The sequence below is a fragment of the Pteropus alecto genome, unplaced genomic scaffold (assembly GCF_000325575.1).
Source record: "Pteropus alecto unplaced genomic scaffold, ASM32557v1 scaffold195, whole genome shotgun sequence".
Classification (NCBI taxonomy): domain Eukaryota; kingdom Metazoa; phylum Chordata; class Mammalia; order Chiroptera; family Pteropodidae; genus Pteropus; species Pteropus alecto.
This window is the reverse complement of record NW_006438073.1, coordinates 2,820,550-2,840,787: the sequence shown is the minus strand read 5'-3', so window position 1 is coordinate 2,840,787 and position 20,238 is coordinate 2,820,550. Positions and strand designations below refer to the sequence as shown.

The window sequence follows — 20,238 nt, the reverse complement described above, 5'->3', positions numbered from 1 at the left end:
AAGCATAGATTAGAGTAAATAACAGCAATAAGGAAATGTTTATACCACAATGATCGCTACCAACGTGCTTAACGTAACTTCCGAACTCCTTGACTGACTTATTCGAGTGGCAAATTTTTAAGTTTAAAGTATTTTACCCACATGCTCCAGTGCTATCTCCTTCTTTTCAAATAATGCCCATCTGCCAGATACTTTCAGCTTATTGCATCTTCTTCTGAAATTACTGACCATGAAGATGACTAAAGCAGTATTTTAGAAACTACAACTTAAATACTTGTATCTAACAAATCATGAATTCGTTGACAGAGTTCCTACTTGGCTTGACCAGTGATCCACTGATATAAGTAACCTGCTGAGCTACTACTATTTCCTGTTTTAAAAACTTATTAAGCAATAATCTTTTATTTCACGTTCAATCATCGAGGAAAAGCAATATGTCACCAGTTCCAAGCAGGATATACATATTCCTTCTAAATGACCTTGACAATTTAACCAACTGGAGAGTCCAGCTCAGTATAATTCGGGGTTGGGCATTAACTCTATTATCACTAACAAGGAATTGTCCTACCCCAAGATTAGTTTTTCTTCCCCTGGGAGCAAACTCCTACTCATCCTTCAAGACCTCCTCCAAGATACTTTACCAACACCCAGTCACAGCGCAAAAACCCACCTCTCCCACTGTTCTGTCATTATCTGCCCATGTCGACTCGTCGATTAGACTGGGAATTCCTTCAGGTCAGACACAATGTCTTATAAATCACAGAGTTCCCATCATATAAAACAGTTCCAAGCACAAAGAGGTTCAATAAATGGTTACGGTTTGCTTTTCCTAACCATTCTATGTTCTGCAATTTTCCCAGTAAACCTAAGGCTCGAAGAATAAGAAGATAAAGTTATACCATGAAGAGTATGCATTCATCATACTCAATATTTCTCTCAGAATCTGGGATAACTCTATCAGCTGGAAAAAACAAAAACAAAACCTATATCTAAAAAGGCAAAGTTTAAAATTCCCTTGCCGCTTTACACTAGGGTTTTTTTAAAAATCCATCCTGATCTATCTTTCCTTCTTAAATAAATCGGGGCCCACGTGTATGGAGTCATTTCCTATCAATTTTCTCCTAGGAAAGAAAGAGTTTTCTGGCTCTGAAAACAATAGCGCAATTTCCAGCCACGAAGAGAGAGAGATGGTTCTGCAAGGCGGCCAACTGTCGCGGGCTGGCGGTGGGGCCGAATCGGCAGCGGACCGCTGTCAATGCACAGGGTGTTAACAGACAGTCTGGTTTCACAACAGGCAACTCCCGTCAGGTTACCTGATTCCTGGAACAATGCCCTTCACACCTAACAGCTGCACCCGTTAGGAGGCAGTGGCGGAAGGCCCTGGAGAAACGTGAGCCGCAGGAGAAAACAGGATCTCTTCTCCAGCATCTTATGAGAATGGATCCAAAGCAGAACAAGAGTTAGAGGTAAAAGGAAAAAGATTATGAATCTAGAGGTATAAGGAGGAGAGAGGAAGGTAATGAGAGTTCGCTAAGAGGTGACAGTGAATAGGAAACAAATCCACACATAATACTTTATGACCCAGAACTGATGAAATGGAAGGCAAGTGGAAACGAAAACAAAAAATAAAAACTTGCAGCATTAAAGATTTTTCCTACTGTACAAAAATATTAAATATTTGGTAAAACAGTTTGAGGAAGTGAGCTAGGATACAAAAACACTTTAAAATGGAAACCACGTCTTCAAATAGCTATTCTTTGCTTTAAAGTCTAAAAAACTAATACTTTTTTAAAGACGAAAATGTCAGGGTGCTGAGTAAATAAAATGCTTGATGAATGGGCAGTGCATTTCCCTCTTGTACTATGACAGGAAGAATAAGCCAGGCAGACTCTTATTCTGTAGTTCTAGTTTTGCCCCCTAAGTTCAGCAGCAAAGAAGAGAAACAAATGGTAATGAAGCAAACAATAAGAAACTGTGATACTTAAGGAGCCTGTGAGTCCACCGTAAATCAAAAATTGTAAATGCCCAACTATGTACTCCTTCCTTTATGAAATCAAATTTCTGTTATCTGTTCAATCAATGACTGCAGCACCACATTAGGGAGAGCCTATAACTAATTCAGAATTGTGTAAGGTTTAACATTGTTGGGGCGCAAAAATCAATTACGTAGAATCCTTATTAAAAATAAAATAACAAAATATGAACCTTTGGAAAATATTAAAATGTATTTAAGTGAGCTGGCTGGAGTTATCATTTGTTAAAATCTCTGGAGAAGAATTTGGAAACATATACCAAGTCTTAAAAATGTACCTGTTTTATTATCCAGAAATTCCATTTGGGAGCTTCTAGATGGTGGTAGCATTTTCGTGTGTGGGCTCACACATAACATGCATACATAAGGCACAAAAGTGTCACCTCTAAGTTGTTTAACAAAGCACTGTCTGCAACATCAAAAGAAATTATAAAATCTAAATAGCCGGCAATAAACGTTTGTCTTCTTCAACACTGTAAAGTTTACTTACTATGTACCAAATACAGTCACCCCACTCTCCCACCCATGGGGGGTACATTAAAGACCCCCAGTGAATGCCTGAAATTCTGGATGGTACCAAGCCCTCTATATCTGCTACCTTTTTCCTATGCATACATACATACCTATGATAAAAGCGTGACTTATAAATTAGTCACAGTAAGAGATTGACAATAATAATTTAAAAATTTGTAACAATATAATAAAAGTGATGCAGATGTTTCTCAAAATATACTACATTCATCGTGTCACTTGAAAGCACTTTATGCCTTCTCCTTGTCACATGAGTGGCCAGCATCACTACTCTTGCACTCTGGAGCCATTACTAAGTAAAATAAGGGTTACCTGATCACGGCAGTCACTCTGATCGCCAACACGGCTGCCGAGTGACTAACGGGCAGGTAGCACACACGGCATGGAGACGCCGGGCGAAGGAACGACTCATGATCTAGGTGGGGCAGAGCAGGATGGTGGCAGATTTCATCCTGCTACTTGAAACCAATTTAAAACTGATGAATTATTTCTGGAATTTTCCGTTTAATATTTTCAAACTGCAGTCTAACCACTGGTTAACTGAAACCGTGGAAAGTGAATCTGTGGATAAGGGTAGGGCCGCTGTAGAAAAGATTTTTTTGAACGATTAAGTCAATAACAACATTCGGCATATTTACTGTGTTTCTATTTTGTGCCAAGCCTTGGTCTTGGTACTGGAGACAACGATGACAAAAAGCCCTTCCTCTCATAAAGCTTATATTCTAATAGGCGGAGCCAGGGAAAGAAAAAAACAAGTGTGTAATTTGTCACATAGCGATTGGCACTATGGAGAAAACGAAAGCAAAGCAAAGTGAGGAGCACAGGAAGACGGGGTAGCCTATCTTACAGAGTGGGAAGAGCTATGTTTCCCATCAGGGAAGGCTGCCCTGAGTAATGACCTCAAGGAAGTAAGTCCTTCTTTGAAGACTTCCAAGGCCAAGTCCTGCAGACACCTGGGAGAAGAGCATTCCAGGGAGAGGGAACGGTAAGTACAAATGCCCTGCGATGCGCACGTGATGTCTGAGAAACATCAAGGAGGCCAGTGCGAAAAGGGGGGTGGGGGGTGGATAGTGCCCGATGGGTACAGAACAGAAGCCACTCTAAGGCGTCTGGCTGCGGAATACCTGTAGTGGACAAGGGCACGGAAAGACCAATTAGGAGCCACTGGAACAGTGCAAGTAAGAGACAGAATGCCTTGACCCAAGGAGGAAGCAAAAGAACTAATAATACGTACTGAGATTCTGAACAGAATTTGGAGACAGGACAGGTTTGAAAGAAAAAGAGTCAAGGAAGGGGCCAGCATCACCGCGTCAGCTCTGCCCCAGACCATCAGGCATTAGATTCTCACAGGAACACTGGCCTCTGGTGCCAAAAAGGTTGGGGACTGCTGCACTATACTGTTGGAACTGGGAATTTCTTATATTTTATAATTAGTTAACCTGGCATTCTTTACCCAATATATTAAAATATTATATACATTACATGTTTATTGTAATTTAGAAAATGCAGTTAAGGTAAAAAAAAAAAAAAAAAAGAAAGAAAGTTTTAATAGTACAGATAACATTCTTACTGGTTTTTCCCATGTATGAACTTTTATTTAAAAATTTAGGCTATTTCCATACTTTGGGGTAACTTACCTTTTCTGCTAAACAACTCTGTGGACATGTTATTTTAAAAGCTCTGTATTTTCATTTTATATATTTACTGCTGTATGGTAATAAGTCCCATGGATTCAAATCTTGGTCACGATCTTGAGTTGTTCATGCGACAACGTATCTACATCACTCATTTGTGGAGTTCATGGTATTACACACGCATGTAGGTGGCAAGTCTCTATTTTGCCAGTCTTCTAACTGTAGACATTTACAATATTTTATTATAAATTACTTGTTGTCCTTCCCATTACATTTAGAGCAGTCTACTGATATTTTTATTATATATTGAATTTTCCAGGAATGAAAATACCCTGTGTATTGAGGGAAGATTATATTTTGTTTTGTTCAGTCTTTGACCAAGAGTTGCACACTACCTTAAAAGATGATATCACCACTGACAACCCTGCTTATGACATGAGTTGCTAATATGACGCTCCTGTATCAGTCTCGTTTTGTAGCCGTCAAGTTCACAGTGATCCTATATATATGCAAACATCTATTTCACAAGTCTTCTAATGTAATCATGTCTGAGCATTTAATTAAATATTCAATATTTTATTATACACTACTTTCACTTTTCCATATACAGTTAATGCATTATTCTGACTTGTTTGAAATTTTGTGTAGGTAACTATGTATGAATTTTATTTAGAAAGAAAGCATTGGAAAAGTTCCATTATAAAATGGGAATGTATGTTCTACATGATCTATTATATTAATGTTTATACGTTTCAAACTATATAAGGCATGACAAATTAACGACTAGAAAATATTGAGAGCGCACAGGTTCCAGCAGTATGGCAGATTAGATACTCTGTCTACTGATTGAAAGGTCTAAAATACTGGATTAAAGCCTTTTAAATGGATCACAGACTTGGTGTGAATATGAGTAAAACCGGAAACATACAGAAAGTAAATCAAGAACATGGAAGTAAGAGCAACAGGACCTGCCTTCTGCTATGGACTTTAACCTTCCGCTGCCCACTACACAGGGAACAGGGAAAAAAGGAGCAGTGTGGGGACTGCCACACTTCTAGCTGGTGGTAGCCAGAAAGGGAAGAAAAGTTAAGAGACAGTACCTCTCCAATCATAGAGGGCCTGAGAAGGGCTACACCCATCGCTTAAGAGCAAGAAAACCCATTAAAGAGAAAAGAGAAATACCGATCCTGAAAGTAACACTCAGAAGTAGAAGGAATTTTAAAAACAGCTCCTTTGAGAATTAGCAACCACAGGGCTAACCATCACCAGGGTTTCTGGTCAAAGTTAACACGTATTGGTGTGGTCTGCAAAACCTCACGAAGAAAATTCCATTTAAAGTGGTCCCGGAGGCCATCAGCACCTGAATCCGCTATTCAATCTTAACAATGCTGTTGTGGGACAAGGAAACATGTTTACCTTGATGTTACGCTCACGGCATCGCCTATGAAGTATTCAGACCACATTGGTCAGTAATGATGTGTAACGAAACACCCAAACTCAGTGGCCTGAAGCCACCAGCATGTGTTATGCTCACAGATTTTGTGGGTGAGGAATTTGGACAGAGTGCAAAGTGGAAGGCTTGTCTTCTGCACAATGTCTCTGCAGCCCATGCTGGAAGGCAGCTGATGTCACCGGCGAGGCTGGGGCTAGACCCATTTAGAGGCTTCTCTACTCAAACGGAAGGTCACGGATCCCCCCTTTGAACAGGAGCAGTACTGGGGACATAATCCCTAATCCCCAGTCCCTCTCAGAGCCATCTAGCACACGTCCCAGCCCCATTTCCCGCGGAGCCCGAGGCTCCCCAGAGTATGTCCTCCTGGCCTGGCTGGCACAACCCAAGCATAACAAAGCCGACGTGTTTACTACGAGTGAGTTCCTGGTCCTGGTCAGCGGCTTCCACGCGGCAGACACTGTTTAAATGTGGTGCTTCTGTTTGTCCTACTGTCATTCTTTTATAAGTATTATCTGTTTCACAGAAAAAGATATAATGAAAAAAAGACCCCATTATAATGACAACAAAAAGACAAAATTCTTAGAAAAAAGCATGGTGAGAAATTAAAAGTTTATATGAAAAAATAAGCAAACACAAATAGCCAAGAAAACCCTAAAAAGAAGACTAATGAATATGTAGCAACCCTACCAGATACTAAAGAATGAGAAACAACAACACAGTTCTGGTGCACTAAGAGAAGGACCAATAGAAAAGAACAAAAATCTCAGAATGACCCACGCACCGCACCTAAGGGAATTCAGCAGCTAATAAAAGTGGCATCTCCGATCATTTGGGAAAAGATAACTGTAACGGTTAATTTTATGTGTCATCTTGGAGTGTCTAGAGATGGAATTAACATTTAAGTCAGTGACTTTAAACAAAGCAGACCGCTCTCCATAATGTAGGTTTACAGCTGAAGGGCTCCACAGTCCAAAAAGACCAGCCTCCCCAAGCAAGGGGGAGTTCTCCAGCAGACTGCCCTTGGACTCCATCTTCACACGGGCCCACCTGGTTCTCCAGCCTGCCAGCCTTTGGACAAGAACTGCAACACTGGCTCTCCCATGTCGCCAGCATGCCAGCACACACTGTAGACTGTGGACTTGCCAGCCTCTATGATTATGTGAGCCAATTCCTTAAAATAAATTTCTTTATCCTTACCAATCACATGTGTACACCCAGACGGGATGTGTAGACATTATGCACATCCTACTGGTTCTGGTCCTCTGGAGAGCCCTAATAAAATAACCTGCACAGGGAAAGGTACTTAAACGACCAAGCAGCCATCTAGGAAAAGACAATTAAGGTGGATCGTACCTCCCTCCGTAGATCAGAATGAGTAAGATGTAAAAAGAAATTCTATGAAAATACTATAAAATAACATGGAAGAGTTCTTTTGTAACTTTGAAGTATGAAGGCTCGTACTACCACTAAAAGTAAAATCAAAAGATCATAAAAGAAGATAATTGACTAAAAAAAAAATTTTATTTAAAAGTCCCTCTGCATGACCGAACAAAAAATATACCATAATTAATGTCAAAAGACAAATGACAAGATGAGTTAGTAACTCAAATCGCCAAAGGTCCAGTCTTCCTAATATATAGTTTTATAAATCAATTTTTAAAAGACCATCAACTAAACAAAATTCCAAGATAAAAAGATATGAGTTTACAGTCCAGGGAAAAAAAAAGGAAACATACTTTTAAATATGTAAGATATTCAACCATCACTCATAACAAGATAAATGCAAAGTGAAACTACATTATCAGATTGGCAAAAATCCAGACACGTCATAAAACCATGCAACTGGCACATATGTAAGGAAACAGGTACTCTGACACATCAGTGGTGGGGATACAAATTGGTACAACCCCTATGAGAAACAATCTGGCAGTATTTACCAAAATTATAATTGTATATACATGTCGATACTATAGTGTCATTTCCAGGAATTTATCTTACAGATACAACTGCACATTTATGAAATGGCACATATTCAAAAATTATCATGGCAGTACCACTAAAACTGCAAGTAACTAAAAAAAAAATCTAATACTCACCAAAATATAACTGGTTAAATATATTATGGTATGTCCATAAAATGGAATCAAAATATGAAGAAGAATTACTTTATGTACTCCTTTGGAAAGATCTACAAAAATATATGAGTGGGGGAGGGGTGACAAGAACAGAAGAGTACATATATGTTGTAGTATGCCACCATTTGGGAAAAAATTAATATATGGTATTTTAATTCTTTGTATAAACAAACTCCAGAAAGACATACACTAAACTGATAAAGTGGTTACCAGCAAAGGGTCAGGTGAGTGGTGAGTCAGGCAAGAGAACTGTGCTGGGAGACTCACCTATATCTTTTCCTTGTACTCTTTAATTTTTGAAACATATGAATGTATTGATTATTCAAAACATTACGCATTTAAAAATGTTAAAGACACAAAGTGAGGTATATTAACGGAACCCTTAAATTACCTTCTACATCAATCACACTGACAAAAGACACAAGGATATGCTGACTGACTGACTGACTGACTGACTGACTGACTGACTGACTGACTGACTGACTGACTGACTGACTGACTGACTGACTGACTGACTGACTGACTGACTGACTGACTGACTGACTGACTGACTGACTGACTGACTGACTGACTGACTGACTGACTGACTGACTGACTGACTGACTGACTGACTGACTGACTGACTGACTGACTGACTGACTGACTGACTGACTGACTGACTGACTGACTGACTGACTGACTGACTGATTGCCTTATATAAAATCTACCATGCTATGTCTGGAAACAAAAGGAAACTCTGCAGAAAAGAATGTTTTGTCTGTTATAAAAAACTACACTACATTAAATATAGTTGAGTTTCTTTGGTTTTTAAATGTATGTGAAATCAGTATTATAAATTCTTATTAAAATTCAGCTTGATTTTGAAAATATTCCAGCATACTGGTTATTTTTTACTTTGTTTTGGAAAAGACTAGGGGGAATTATTCTGTTTTTGGAGGTGCTGACTATATCTAAAATACAAGATCTTGTTTCTTAGAGAAACTTCCTAAATCAATCTGAACACCTAACTCCCTAAAAAACGAACCAGACCCTCTGATTAGGCTACCTAAAATGTCTCCAGCTTCCACTTTTTGTTCCACAGGAGTTTAATGAAACTTAAAAAATAGACATTTTATAGTTAGGGAATATGAAAACAAGACAATATTTCCAACATACTTTGAAGAATGTTTGGTTTTCCACAGCATATACAACAAAAATACTTATGTTAAAAATCATGGTTATATAATATTTCCTGCCATATAATTTATTGTATTCAAATCAATAAAATCACGGTAGTATCAATCAAATCATAGAACAGATCTAAACTAAGCCCATTAAAATACTATTCATTAAACCAAGATTTTTACCTGTAGTATGCTTTAAATATTTAAATGTGAAGGATATTAAATAACTAATTGTGGTAGAAGTCATCAGTGACTGCTTCATAAAGGAAGTAAATTTTGAGCTTGGTCTTGAAGGAAATGATAGGCACTCAGAATCCTTAATCAAATTGGTTTTATAATCAGAGATTCATCTTAGCACACTAAAGTAAAATGAATAGTGTAATCTCTCTATTTAATCCTTAAATTCTGATCACACGACAAAATATTCTATGTCTACAAAGAAGTTCAATAAGGCTCCAAAAGCTCTTGAAAAGCCTATAATTACACATCACAAACCCAGATACCGGTCTCTCTCACTTAAACAGAAACGAGAGGTGTTTTGATTTTCCCACATTTTAACAATACTAGACCAAATAACTCAGAAATAATGTACATTCCTACCTCTATAAAGCTCTTTATATAATATCAAAATTTTGAAAACATACATGCAAAAGACAGGATTTAACATGTTTTGTTTAAAGTCATAAACTCCCTTTAGAACTCTTAATTAAAAGTCCCATGTGAAAGGACTCCAATGATCTCAAGATAATATTTAAGAAATCAGCAGAATGGGTAACATTAAGCCTCATATATTTATATGTTTTACTTAGCATCAACAATCTCTTCAAAATGTCTAAGAAGCACTTTAAGAACTGAATTGTCAATGTCACGGTCTTCCTACCTCTTCATCACCCCAACCCACAAAAGAGAAAGCAGAGGAAAACCTAAAGTGGAGCTTCACATATGATGCTTATGGCTGCAGGTGCTATGGAAGTTCTATCTGGATTCCAAGTAAGAGTCCCTAGTCACACGGCTTTCAATATCATTCAGTGGCAGTCTCTAAAACAAGATGAAATTGAATCATTTTACCAAATACATATGTCCTACTTTTCTATAAGTCATGTAAGCTGAAATATATAGCCCAATAACCTACAAGAGTTATTTAATGAGACTAATTTAAAGCAGAAACTGTTTAATATAAAGTACATGATTCTCTTTAGTATTTTAATATAGTGTAATTGAAGTGATTATCTGTTTATAAGCTAGTTTAAGAAAAATAACACTGCCAAAAGCAACAAAGTCTTGATATAGTGGCACACAGCATTAAAACAAAATCCAAAAATAAAAAGCTGAAGATAAAAATATCATGAATGTGCCAACTAGCAAGATTAAATGATCAATAAAACCATTTTCCTGAATACGCCTCAAAGTGACAGAGCACTTTCTTGAAAGATTCAGAACACAAATGACAAAGAATATGAAAGGACTGACATTTTCTATCACTACCCAGTAGGGTAAGAAGCTATTAAACTAGTCATTCTTCCCACCCTTCAATCTCAAACATTCATCCATAAACAAACAGTTTAGGTTATAGTTCTGCATTTTTCTCAAAGTACATGTTTTTCCCAATGACAACAGCATTTTCAAAATGGCACAAGAAAATGTCTTGAAGCCCTGTCTGGCCTTCGAACACCGACTCGAGGACAGAACAGTGGCCTGGCGGGCAGAAGCTGAGCTCACCTGCTGCGGCTGGTACCTCTGCTGGGACTGGGGTGGCAGGTACTGGGCCTGCGGAGGGAGGTGTGGAGGCTGTGGCTGCTGGTTGTAATAAGGCTGCTGGCCCTGCTGGCAGTAACCGCTCACACCTTGCTGTCCATACTGAGGTGGCATCTGTCAAAAAGTCGGGCAAAGAAAGTGAGAAGGTCAAAAAGCGTAATTCAATGAACTCAGATATGGTTTCCATTCAGCAACATGAAGTGGGTTCTTTGCCAACTGAGTTCAATATTTTCAATACTGTCTCCCTTACAAAAACCGACGCACTGCCTTCTGTTCACATACTATCAATTAAGTCAAAAGATAATTTGACTTTACTTAAAAAAATAACATTTTATCAGATATCAAATATTGATAACCACATAAAAATCCAGTGGGGAGAAAAAAAGCTTCTAATACTGACATTAAAAAATAGCCTCTGCTAAGAAAGTTGAAGAAGCATTATGTTAATCCATACTAATACAACACTCAAAATGGAAATGAACTCCAACAGTCCAAGTTCACTAACTAGTATTTTGTAGGATGCCTGTGGTCTGGGTGCATGTACAGGGTGCATGTTTGTTTCAATTAAAGTCAGAACTCCCCAATTACAGTTGTAGCACATTCTGTACCAGCAATTCCATGAGTTTTGCTAAAAAGGAACTACATTGCTTTACAATCAAAAGAAATATTTTTAGAATACTATGATTATCAATATAACCATGAATATGAGTTCCTGAAAGAGAAATATTCATATCTAATTCAAGGATAGTATTTTACCAGTTGATAAAACAGATAATATAAAGCAAAGTGTACTGCGCTGCAAAAACCAAGAGTATAGACAAAAATATAGTCTAAAATGAGCTTTTTCCATCTCTAATTCACATGAGCTAAAAATCCTTGAAATCATTGTTCAAAGGCAAGTCCTTCTTCCTGATGCAATAAATATACCATGGATGGTATTTTTAAATGTTTTTTTCAAATGAGGAATCTACTGATTTTTTTTTTTTTTTTTTCTAATTGGGAGATAGAGCAGGAGAGAAAAGGAAAAACAAGATACCAGGATGGCAAAAGCACTCCAGAGACTAGAATGGTGGAGTCAGTCTGTTAATACCGCAATACGGTCCCCCTGAGAACTCCGAGAACCTGATCGAACCCCATAAGCCCACACACTTAATTCGGTGATTAGTTCCAGATACACACTTAAAAAACAAACTGAGTATAGGATATTGAATGAAGAAAAGGAGAAAATGGTAAAAGGAGGAAGCTATTACTTTGCCTCTAAGCCCAATTAGCACAGCAATTCATAACACATACAATGAAGGAAAAAATGCAAAAACTTATAAAGTTCATATTCTTTTTGACCCAACTGAGATTATTTTCAAGACCTATAATAAGCAATGATCACAAAATACTTGGCCACAATGGATCACAAGTACCTGTCATCACACAGACCCTTAGTTAGTAGAGCAGACAAGTTTGTACTGAAAACCATTTAACAGCACAGTTGAATTCTTTGCTTTTATTTATTTTACAGCTTGATATCTCATAATGAATGTATGTCCCTGCCATAAGCCAAGCCAAAGAATTTCCATAAAATACAACTCCACATGCTAGAATACCATACTACCACAACACATATCCCTCCGTTCAACACCCATATGTTTGATTTGATATCTAATACTATATTTCACACAAGCATCTTTGCAGTTTGATTTGAAGCAGTTAGGATAACACTTTTGCCAGCGTTAAAATGACTGTAAAGCTCAGTCAACAGAGCCAGCAACTCCCCTCTGAATTGCGCTTTAATATATTGACTTTCTGGTTTACAGAAACCCATGCACACAATATGGAAGTGTTGTCTGGGGAGGGGGTTCCTTAAGCAAGACGACAACAGAGACGACTAACATGAGAGCAGTCACAAATGCACCAGAATCCTTAACTATCTACTTCAGCTCTGAAAAGTCTGGGGGCAGGTCAGGGTGCAGGGGAGGCAGATTGAGAGGCAGGTGGGGGCGGGTGAGAGTATAAGCAAATCTTCAATGGAGCCAGAGCAACCATCTGCAGAACACGGCAACCTTCAGAGGGGAGACAATCAAACACATCTGCCTGGTAGATTTTATTACTGTCTTCCACAATTAAAAACCTGTTTGCTTTTAGAGCTATGGTCTCATTCACCTGATGCCCACCTAACTGGCACCTCAACTGCTCCACGAGCCTAGGATGAAATAACTCATAACAAAGCACGACCCAGCCCAGTGCTCATCATCCAGCCACTGTCCTTACCTGGGAGCCACGATGGCGAACTCTAGTTCAGCTCAAGAATCTCTGGTTAGAAATGCATAAAATCTAAATCCAAGCCCTCATGTACCTCAGTTGTATGAATATGGTCAAGCACATAGTGATATCTGTCCTACATCTCCATCTGTAAAATGGGGCTGCCTTACCTATTAATTTGTATTAATATTATAGTCAGCAATATAACAATCCTACTTGAAATTCTATAAGAATTAAACTAAGTTAATATAAACTATATTAAACTACGAGTTATAGTGTTAGCTCCAAAGTATTAGTTATTTCCTAAATTTTACCTTTAAAAACCAATTTTTAAATATAATACCTCAGCTGTCTGGGACTAAAGTCTAATTTTTTCATGATCAATACTGTTTTTGTTTTAATCAATTTAGATGCAAGGCTTTCAAAGACCTATTATATGATTTTCTGAAATCTTAAACCAAATCATCATTATCATGAAACATAAATTGACAGGCTGAGCCCTCAACACAGTCGGCCCCGGAGCTACTGCCGCAAGCTGTCTGCACAAGCCCCGGAGGACGAGTCCGGTCTCACTGCGCTGTCCTCCCTCATGCCATCAAGGCACTCAGCCACTGCTCGTCACCCTGACCTCGAGCCTCAACGGACTCTGCTGAGGACTGAGAAATCCACTGCGCTGTTAAGATTACGAAGGCCCGGGGGGCCAGTCCATGAGGAGGCACATGCCTCAAGTTTTGTAAGATCAATTTTGGCTACTGAGAGTCTTCTTGTTTATCTGTCAGTTCTCAACCATATTCGGGGTAAATAAGATTACCAGACTGTTTGATGTGCGTGCAACTTTACCGAGAGTTATGGTTGCTGCGTGCCAGGAACCAAGCGCTGAGAGCTCAGGCTACGATGCCTTTCAAAGGATCTGAGCGTTAATTTTCACATCTCTGTATCACGTTAAATGTACAGAACTCAAGGCCCTGTTTTTTATTTACCTTGCCCTGAACTTTCTGCTCATATTTCAACATTGAAGAAATGATCAAGGTTTATCTTCTCCTTTTTATTTATAAAGAAGTTTTAGAAAGCAGTTTCCCCACTGTTTAAAGGTGTACTGACTTATGACCCAGCAACTTCCCTTGTAAGTACACAGCCACGAAACACGTGTGTCCCCAGAAGGATGTTCAATGTAGTGTTGTTTACAAGAGCCAGAAAGAGGGCACAATCAAACTCTAACGCAGTACGTAAGTGGAAAAACTAGACTCTGCTATATTCATACCATGGATTTCTACACAGTAATTAATAAGGCAGAAGTAAGACTCACATATCAAATCTAAGGAATATAATGCTGAGTTTCAAAAGAAAGCCACAAAAGGTTAATGCAGTGTGATACCATCTGAATAAATTTTAGTAAATAAAATAGTAAATATTGTTTATAATACAGTAAAAGTACAAAAGCAGGCACTGAAAAGGAAATACAACACTCTGCGGAGGGGAGAGGGGGAAAGATGATGTAGAGCTTCAGCCTTGCATTTTTTCCCTCTGGGAAAAAAAAGAAAGATGAAGCAAATATGGCAAGGTTAACATCTATGATCCTGGTGTAGTTACACAAGTGTCCATTATCTTTGTTTCTGTACTTTCCTGCATGCCTAAATTATTTCATAATTTAAAATTCTAAAATAAAAATGTCACCTCCACCATATCTCACATGCCACCACCACGACCACCACTCCTTCCCTCAAAAGCAAGAGGCACGAGGCAGGAGGAAGCCCCAGGAGAGGGTGGGGAGAACCGCACCGGCTCTGCTGCTTTATTTAAAGAGGCCCAGCCAAGACTTTGCTCCAGAGACCCACGCCGGACTACTATGCCAGGTGTCCTCACCTGGGCCAGAACTTTCCCCTGGGACAGGACTAAGCTGAAGACTTCATTACGGTTTTCTAAATTTCCTGTAGACTGGTAAATCTTGGACAGGAAGGACTTTAATGCCAGTTCTCTATGGCTCCTAAAGGAGACAGTTATCTGGCAAATTATTCATGCAAATGAATTCTATAGTCAAAAATAAACATACTGAAAGAACATATTAGCAAATTAAAGGATCTGTGAAATACTTAAAAAGTTAAGAAGCCCATTTACCTTTAAATTTGGGATTTCTCAAATTTATCTGATAACAAGCACATTGCCACCACACCCACTGGAATGTAGATTCCAAAGGAGTTGGAGCCTAGGCAGTTTAGTTCATCATTGTACTCAGAATTCCTGGCCTGTAGTAAAAGCTCAATGAATACTGCTGACTAAACCTCCTGGAATAAGTATATAACTCACATGCTATAAATCACACACCACTGACATATAAATGTTAAGAGTTTTCTGCCTTGAGCTACACCCTGGTCCAGCCCAATGTTCTAGCTCCACAAAAGCTCATAAAAACATTTGGAACAGATATTATAACCTCCTTGATGTGAGCTTGGAAGTCATGGTACAAAAATATACCTTAGTTTCCATATGCATCTGTCACCTCTGGATTATCTATATCTATTTATGTTGTCAGTTGATCCCTCCTTTTGGAGAAAAACAATTTAAGATTAAAAATTAAGAACAACAACAAAAAAACTTTCCACTGGCCCAAACTTATCACAGGCATTTTTAATACAGGTAAAACGCCCCGCACTAAATTCTAACATGCTAATTTCATGCCAGTGAATGGAATGAGCGCTCCTCTCCGTATCTCCAGCCTTCCAGATTAAATACCTACTGTTCTTTACTTACTGTAGCAAAATACACTCGAAAGGTACCATTTTAACTAATTTTAGTCCGGTGGCATTAGGTAGATTCACAGTGCTGTGCGACCATTACCAATTCACCTCCAGAACCTCACCATCCCCAACTGAAACTCTACCCATTACACAATAACCCTCCATTCTCCCCACCACCCCCACCCCCCGGCCTCCGGTGACTACTATTCTGCTTTCTGCCTCTATGAATTTGGTTATTGTAGGTACCTCACATATACATAATATTTGTCCTTTTGTGTCAGGCTTGTTTCACTTAGCATAATGCCTTCAGGGTTCATTCATATTACAGAATCAGAATTTCATTCATTTTTAAGGTTAAAAAATATTCTATTGTAAGTATACACTTTTTTTTTTTTTTAAATCTAGTCATCCATTGTGGACACTTAGGCTATTTCTACCTTTGGTTGCTGTAAATAATGCTGCTATGTAAATGGGAATACGACTATCTGCTCAAGTCTACGCCTACACTTTTTTTTAGCTATATTCCCAAAAGTGAAACTGCTGGATAATATGTAGTTCTGCGTTTAATTTTTTGAGGAACTGCCATACTGTTTTTCACTGTACCTGTATCACTTTATATTCCTACCAGCAGTGAACAGGGTTCCAATTTCTCAACTCTTGACAATCCTTAAAATTTTGTTTTTGTATAGCCACCCTGATGAGTATGAAGTGGTATCACAGTCATTGTGGATTTGGTTTTCATTTCCCTAATGATTAAAGCCTCTTTTCACATGCTGATCGGACATTTATTTATCTTACTTAGAAAAGATATATTCAAGTCCTTTGCCCATTTTTTAATTCGGTTGTTTGGTTTTTGCGGTTGAGTTGTAGGAGTGCTTTATATATACTGGATATTAATCCTTTAAGTTACATGTGATTTGCAAATATCTTCTATTCTGTCAGTAGCCTTTCTATTCTCTTGTGAGTGTCTTTAATGCACTAAAGTTTTGAATTTTGATGTAGTCTAATTTCTCTATCTTTTCTTTTGTTGCAAGGACTGTATTAAATGTATACGAATTCAACACACTATAACCTGTTTATATGAAGTTCAAAAACAGGCAAAACTAATTTATAGTGATAGAAATCACAACAGTGGTTGTAGGATACTGGGACTGGCTAGAAAGAGCCATGAGAAACTTTCCGAGAGTGATGAAAATATTCTATATCTTAATTGGGGTGGTGGTTTCATGAATATACATATCTCAAAACTCATCAAACTGTGTACACTTAAGATCTAAGCATCTTATTGTACGTAAATAACAACTTTAAAAAATACTGACAGAATGTCTAGATACTTAATAACAAAGGTAGCATAGAGTCATTAAAATTAATGAATAGTATAGAGTCATTAAAATTAATGAATCTCTTTGTAGATAATATGTATTTAATAGCAAGAAGGTCCATCCATGGATTACTGAGGTGAGACTTAAGGGGTTGAGGGTATAAAACAATATATATAACATATGCTAATTTTTAATATGAAAATCTGTTTACGTGTGGTATGTAAGGAATTAATAGCCTAGAGGAATACATACCAAAATGTTATCTATCATTTCTTAAACCAACTCAGTGTTTTTCATGAATCTAGAACAAAATGCAATTTATTTTAGATTATTTATTGCTGTCTTTCTAAGCATTATCAAAAAGTATATTATAACAATTTATCTTTAACAGCAGAAACCTCTTTAATTTTTATTTATTTGTTTATTTTTCATTGTAGGGTTGAGCCCCTCCAGGTAAATTCTATAAAAGAAAAAGGCAAAAGAAAACATTTAAAAAATCATAAGATCACAATAGCTACATTTTTAGTCATTACTGTGGCAAATTCTGCTGGCTTCCAATTTCACAGAAAGATCAAACACTATTTTTCATGCGTAAGAGACAGACTGAAAATTCCCCACAGCCAGGAATTCAGATGCTAAGCCAACGTGTGGTTGAACCAACTGCATGAGGAAATTTTATTATGTTAACATGTCCAGTCAAAAATAATGTGCTAGAAGGTAATAAATAAAGTTTACAAGGTCAAGATCTTACAACTGCTCCACAATCTACAGTCCCTTAAGCTAAGTTCCCAAATGAGACTTATAAACAATTTAGGTGGGGTTTTTTTTTTCACTTTCTTGTTTTAAAAAAAGAAAAATCTTATCCTTAAGCTTGACTAAGGAAGAAAAAAACCCACAATTTCCTGAAATTACTCCTTCATGCCTGAAAAATGAGAAACAATATCAACAAGTATATGACTGAGCACTACTGTATGCACTGTTACACTAAAGCTAATAACTTCCTTTAAATTCTGTCCAGCCTCCACTGAGTAACAGAAAAGACAACCAGCGGTTGAAGAAGGAGTTGGCAAGGTATCCAAGGGTCAAACAGTATCGTAAACTCCAGAACAGGCCTGATGACCAACAACAAAAACAAGCTAGATTAGGCAGCTTGTGCTGCTAGGGAGCCCACTTACCCCTCCGTTCTATGCCCTTGTCCCTAACTTTCGGGCCACAGATACTGCTGTTAGTCTATAGACAGAAACGTAACCAACACATCTGGGCTACTTTTACCCTCTCCTTTATCTTAAAAAATTTTTTTTTAATTCATATTAAAAAGTAAATTTACTTTCTGATTTTGTGAAACAAAGTTGAAAAGTTCTCATTTATCATCAGAATTTTTTTTTTCATAAGAAATTTGTTTTCCAAAACTTCCTTAACAGGTACATACAATATAAGATTGTATAAACATAAATAAGTGACAATAATATAGCTTTAATCTCTCTCAGATCTCTTTACAATTAATTGCTTACAAAAGTCCAACTGCTCTATTTTTAGCAGACCACAGCTTACATGAATATTAGGTCAGACCGATGTTCAGAAGAGTGAATATTTTACATGACTGTGGGAACTAAATGGTAGTGCCTCTCATGACCTCAATTTCCAAAACTCTGGAAAACGTCCCGAACAGCCTTTATTCCCTTCTCATAATCATTACCAGTCTATTATCCATGAATTTACTTATACCCTTCTTAAATTAATTTACAATTCTAGTTCATGCTACACCTCTTGAGGGTAACAAGTTCTGGAATATTATTATCCATTTTGTAAAGTGGCACATTCTTTAGTTTTCATAAAATTAACTCCAAGCTTCAATGAGTGCCCCTAACAGAATTTGATTAAGAAATGTATAGCCAACCAATGCAAGCTGAAGCCTTTGTCCTACCAGATCAGATTCCTCGTGGACCGTTATCTATCTCACTCTGTCCCGATGATTTTCAGGGCTTATCTAAACTGCTTTCACCCTGCTAGTCTTTACTGTGGAATAGCAAACAATAGCATGAATGACTCCAAAGGTGCGACAAGCATGGCTATATACGATAGTTACTTAAAATGAAGCCTCTAGTACACATTCTGTGTTCTCCTCTACCTCCTAACTGAAGATATTTTCACCTTTCCTTCCAGGTCAGCCAATTAGAGGACATTTTGTTTAAGTATTCATAAAACGCGGGCATTCCCTAGCAGTAAATGCTTCCTCTCATTTACAACCAGTGCTGAACTAAAGTCTTACTGTACACAAAATTAACACACAAGTGTATAATTGTAGTTTTACGCTCAAGTGCCTTAATTATGCACTTTAAAACACTTTCTTCCCAAAGATTCATCCAGGGCATTCAATATCACAGGTCTATAAAGTCTACAGTGCATTTTTGGATAAAACAGAAGCACTACAAGAAAAAATTTGCAGCTTCAGAGAGAAAGCAAATATATTAATGAATAAGACAATAAATCTCATTCTAAAAATTTTAGCTAATAAAAGGAACACATTTCTAATGTATATAAATTTGGGAGGGTGCTTAAGAGCAAAAGATTATTAATTCATACTGCCCATTCTTGAAGAGAACCAGTATATAAAAACAAGCGGTCTAAAATCTTTCGTAAATCATCACAGGGGAGAAAACTTCACCTATGAATCTACTTGCCTTATTTATATAATAATATAAACAGGAAAATTAACAGTAAAAAGAGCTATATTCATTCTTAATGTGAAAGCTTTGACATGTAGGCTACCTGCATTTACATTTAAAACAAAACGAAAATTAAGTATTTTCCATGCTAAACATATGCAGTCATTTTTAAATTAGAGTACGCTAACTAGGAAATCCATCAGTATGACCAGCACAGTTTCACTGTGGCGGAGCTCATAGTATATACAGAAAGGAACGGACGGCTCTGAGGGCGATCCATAGTAATAAATAGGTCAGTTCTGCTAACAGAAGTATCCTTTTCACAGAAAAAGCTACTTGAAAATAAAAAATAAAGGAAAAGGCCTGTGCTGCTTCACAGAGATTCCGCTGTCTTCAAGAAAGTACTTTCCCAAGAAAAGAGGCACATGATGTCATTTATTTGGTAATGAATACACCTCACTAGAAAACAATTTGAGGTTTCCACCTTTCTTGTTATATTATTGCCCAAACTACTACACAGGTAGTTCTGAATCAGAGAATGTAATCTTTGAGGTGTTTC

The 20,238-nt window shown here is 37.5% G+C and overlaps 1 protein-coding gene across 6 annotated transcripts in view; it reads right to left on the bottom strand.

The window, feature by feature from the left end:
- ARID1B (AT-rich interaction domain 1B) overlaps positions 1–20,238 on the bottom strand; it is a 341,059-nt gene that overhangs the window by 263,574 nt on the left and 57,247 nt on the right. For all 6 annotated transcript variants that reach the window (XM_015591903.2, XM_015591900.2, XM_025049064.1 and 3 more), the window contains exon 2: positions 10,668–10,817. In XM_015591903.2, the coding sequence (XP_015447389.2) occupies positions 10,668–10,817 (150 nt within the window). The remainder of the gene's footprint in view (positions 1–10,667; positions 10,818–20,238) is intronic.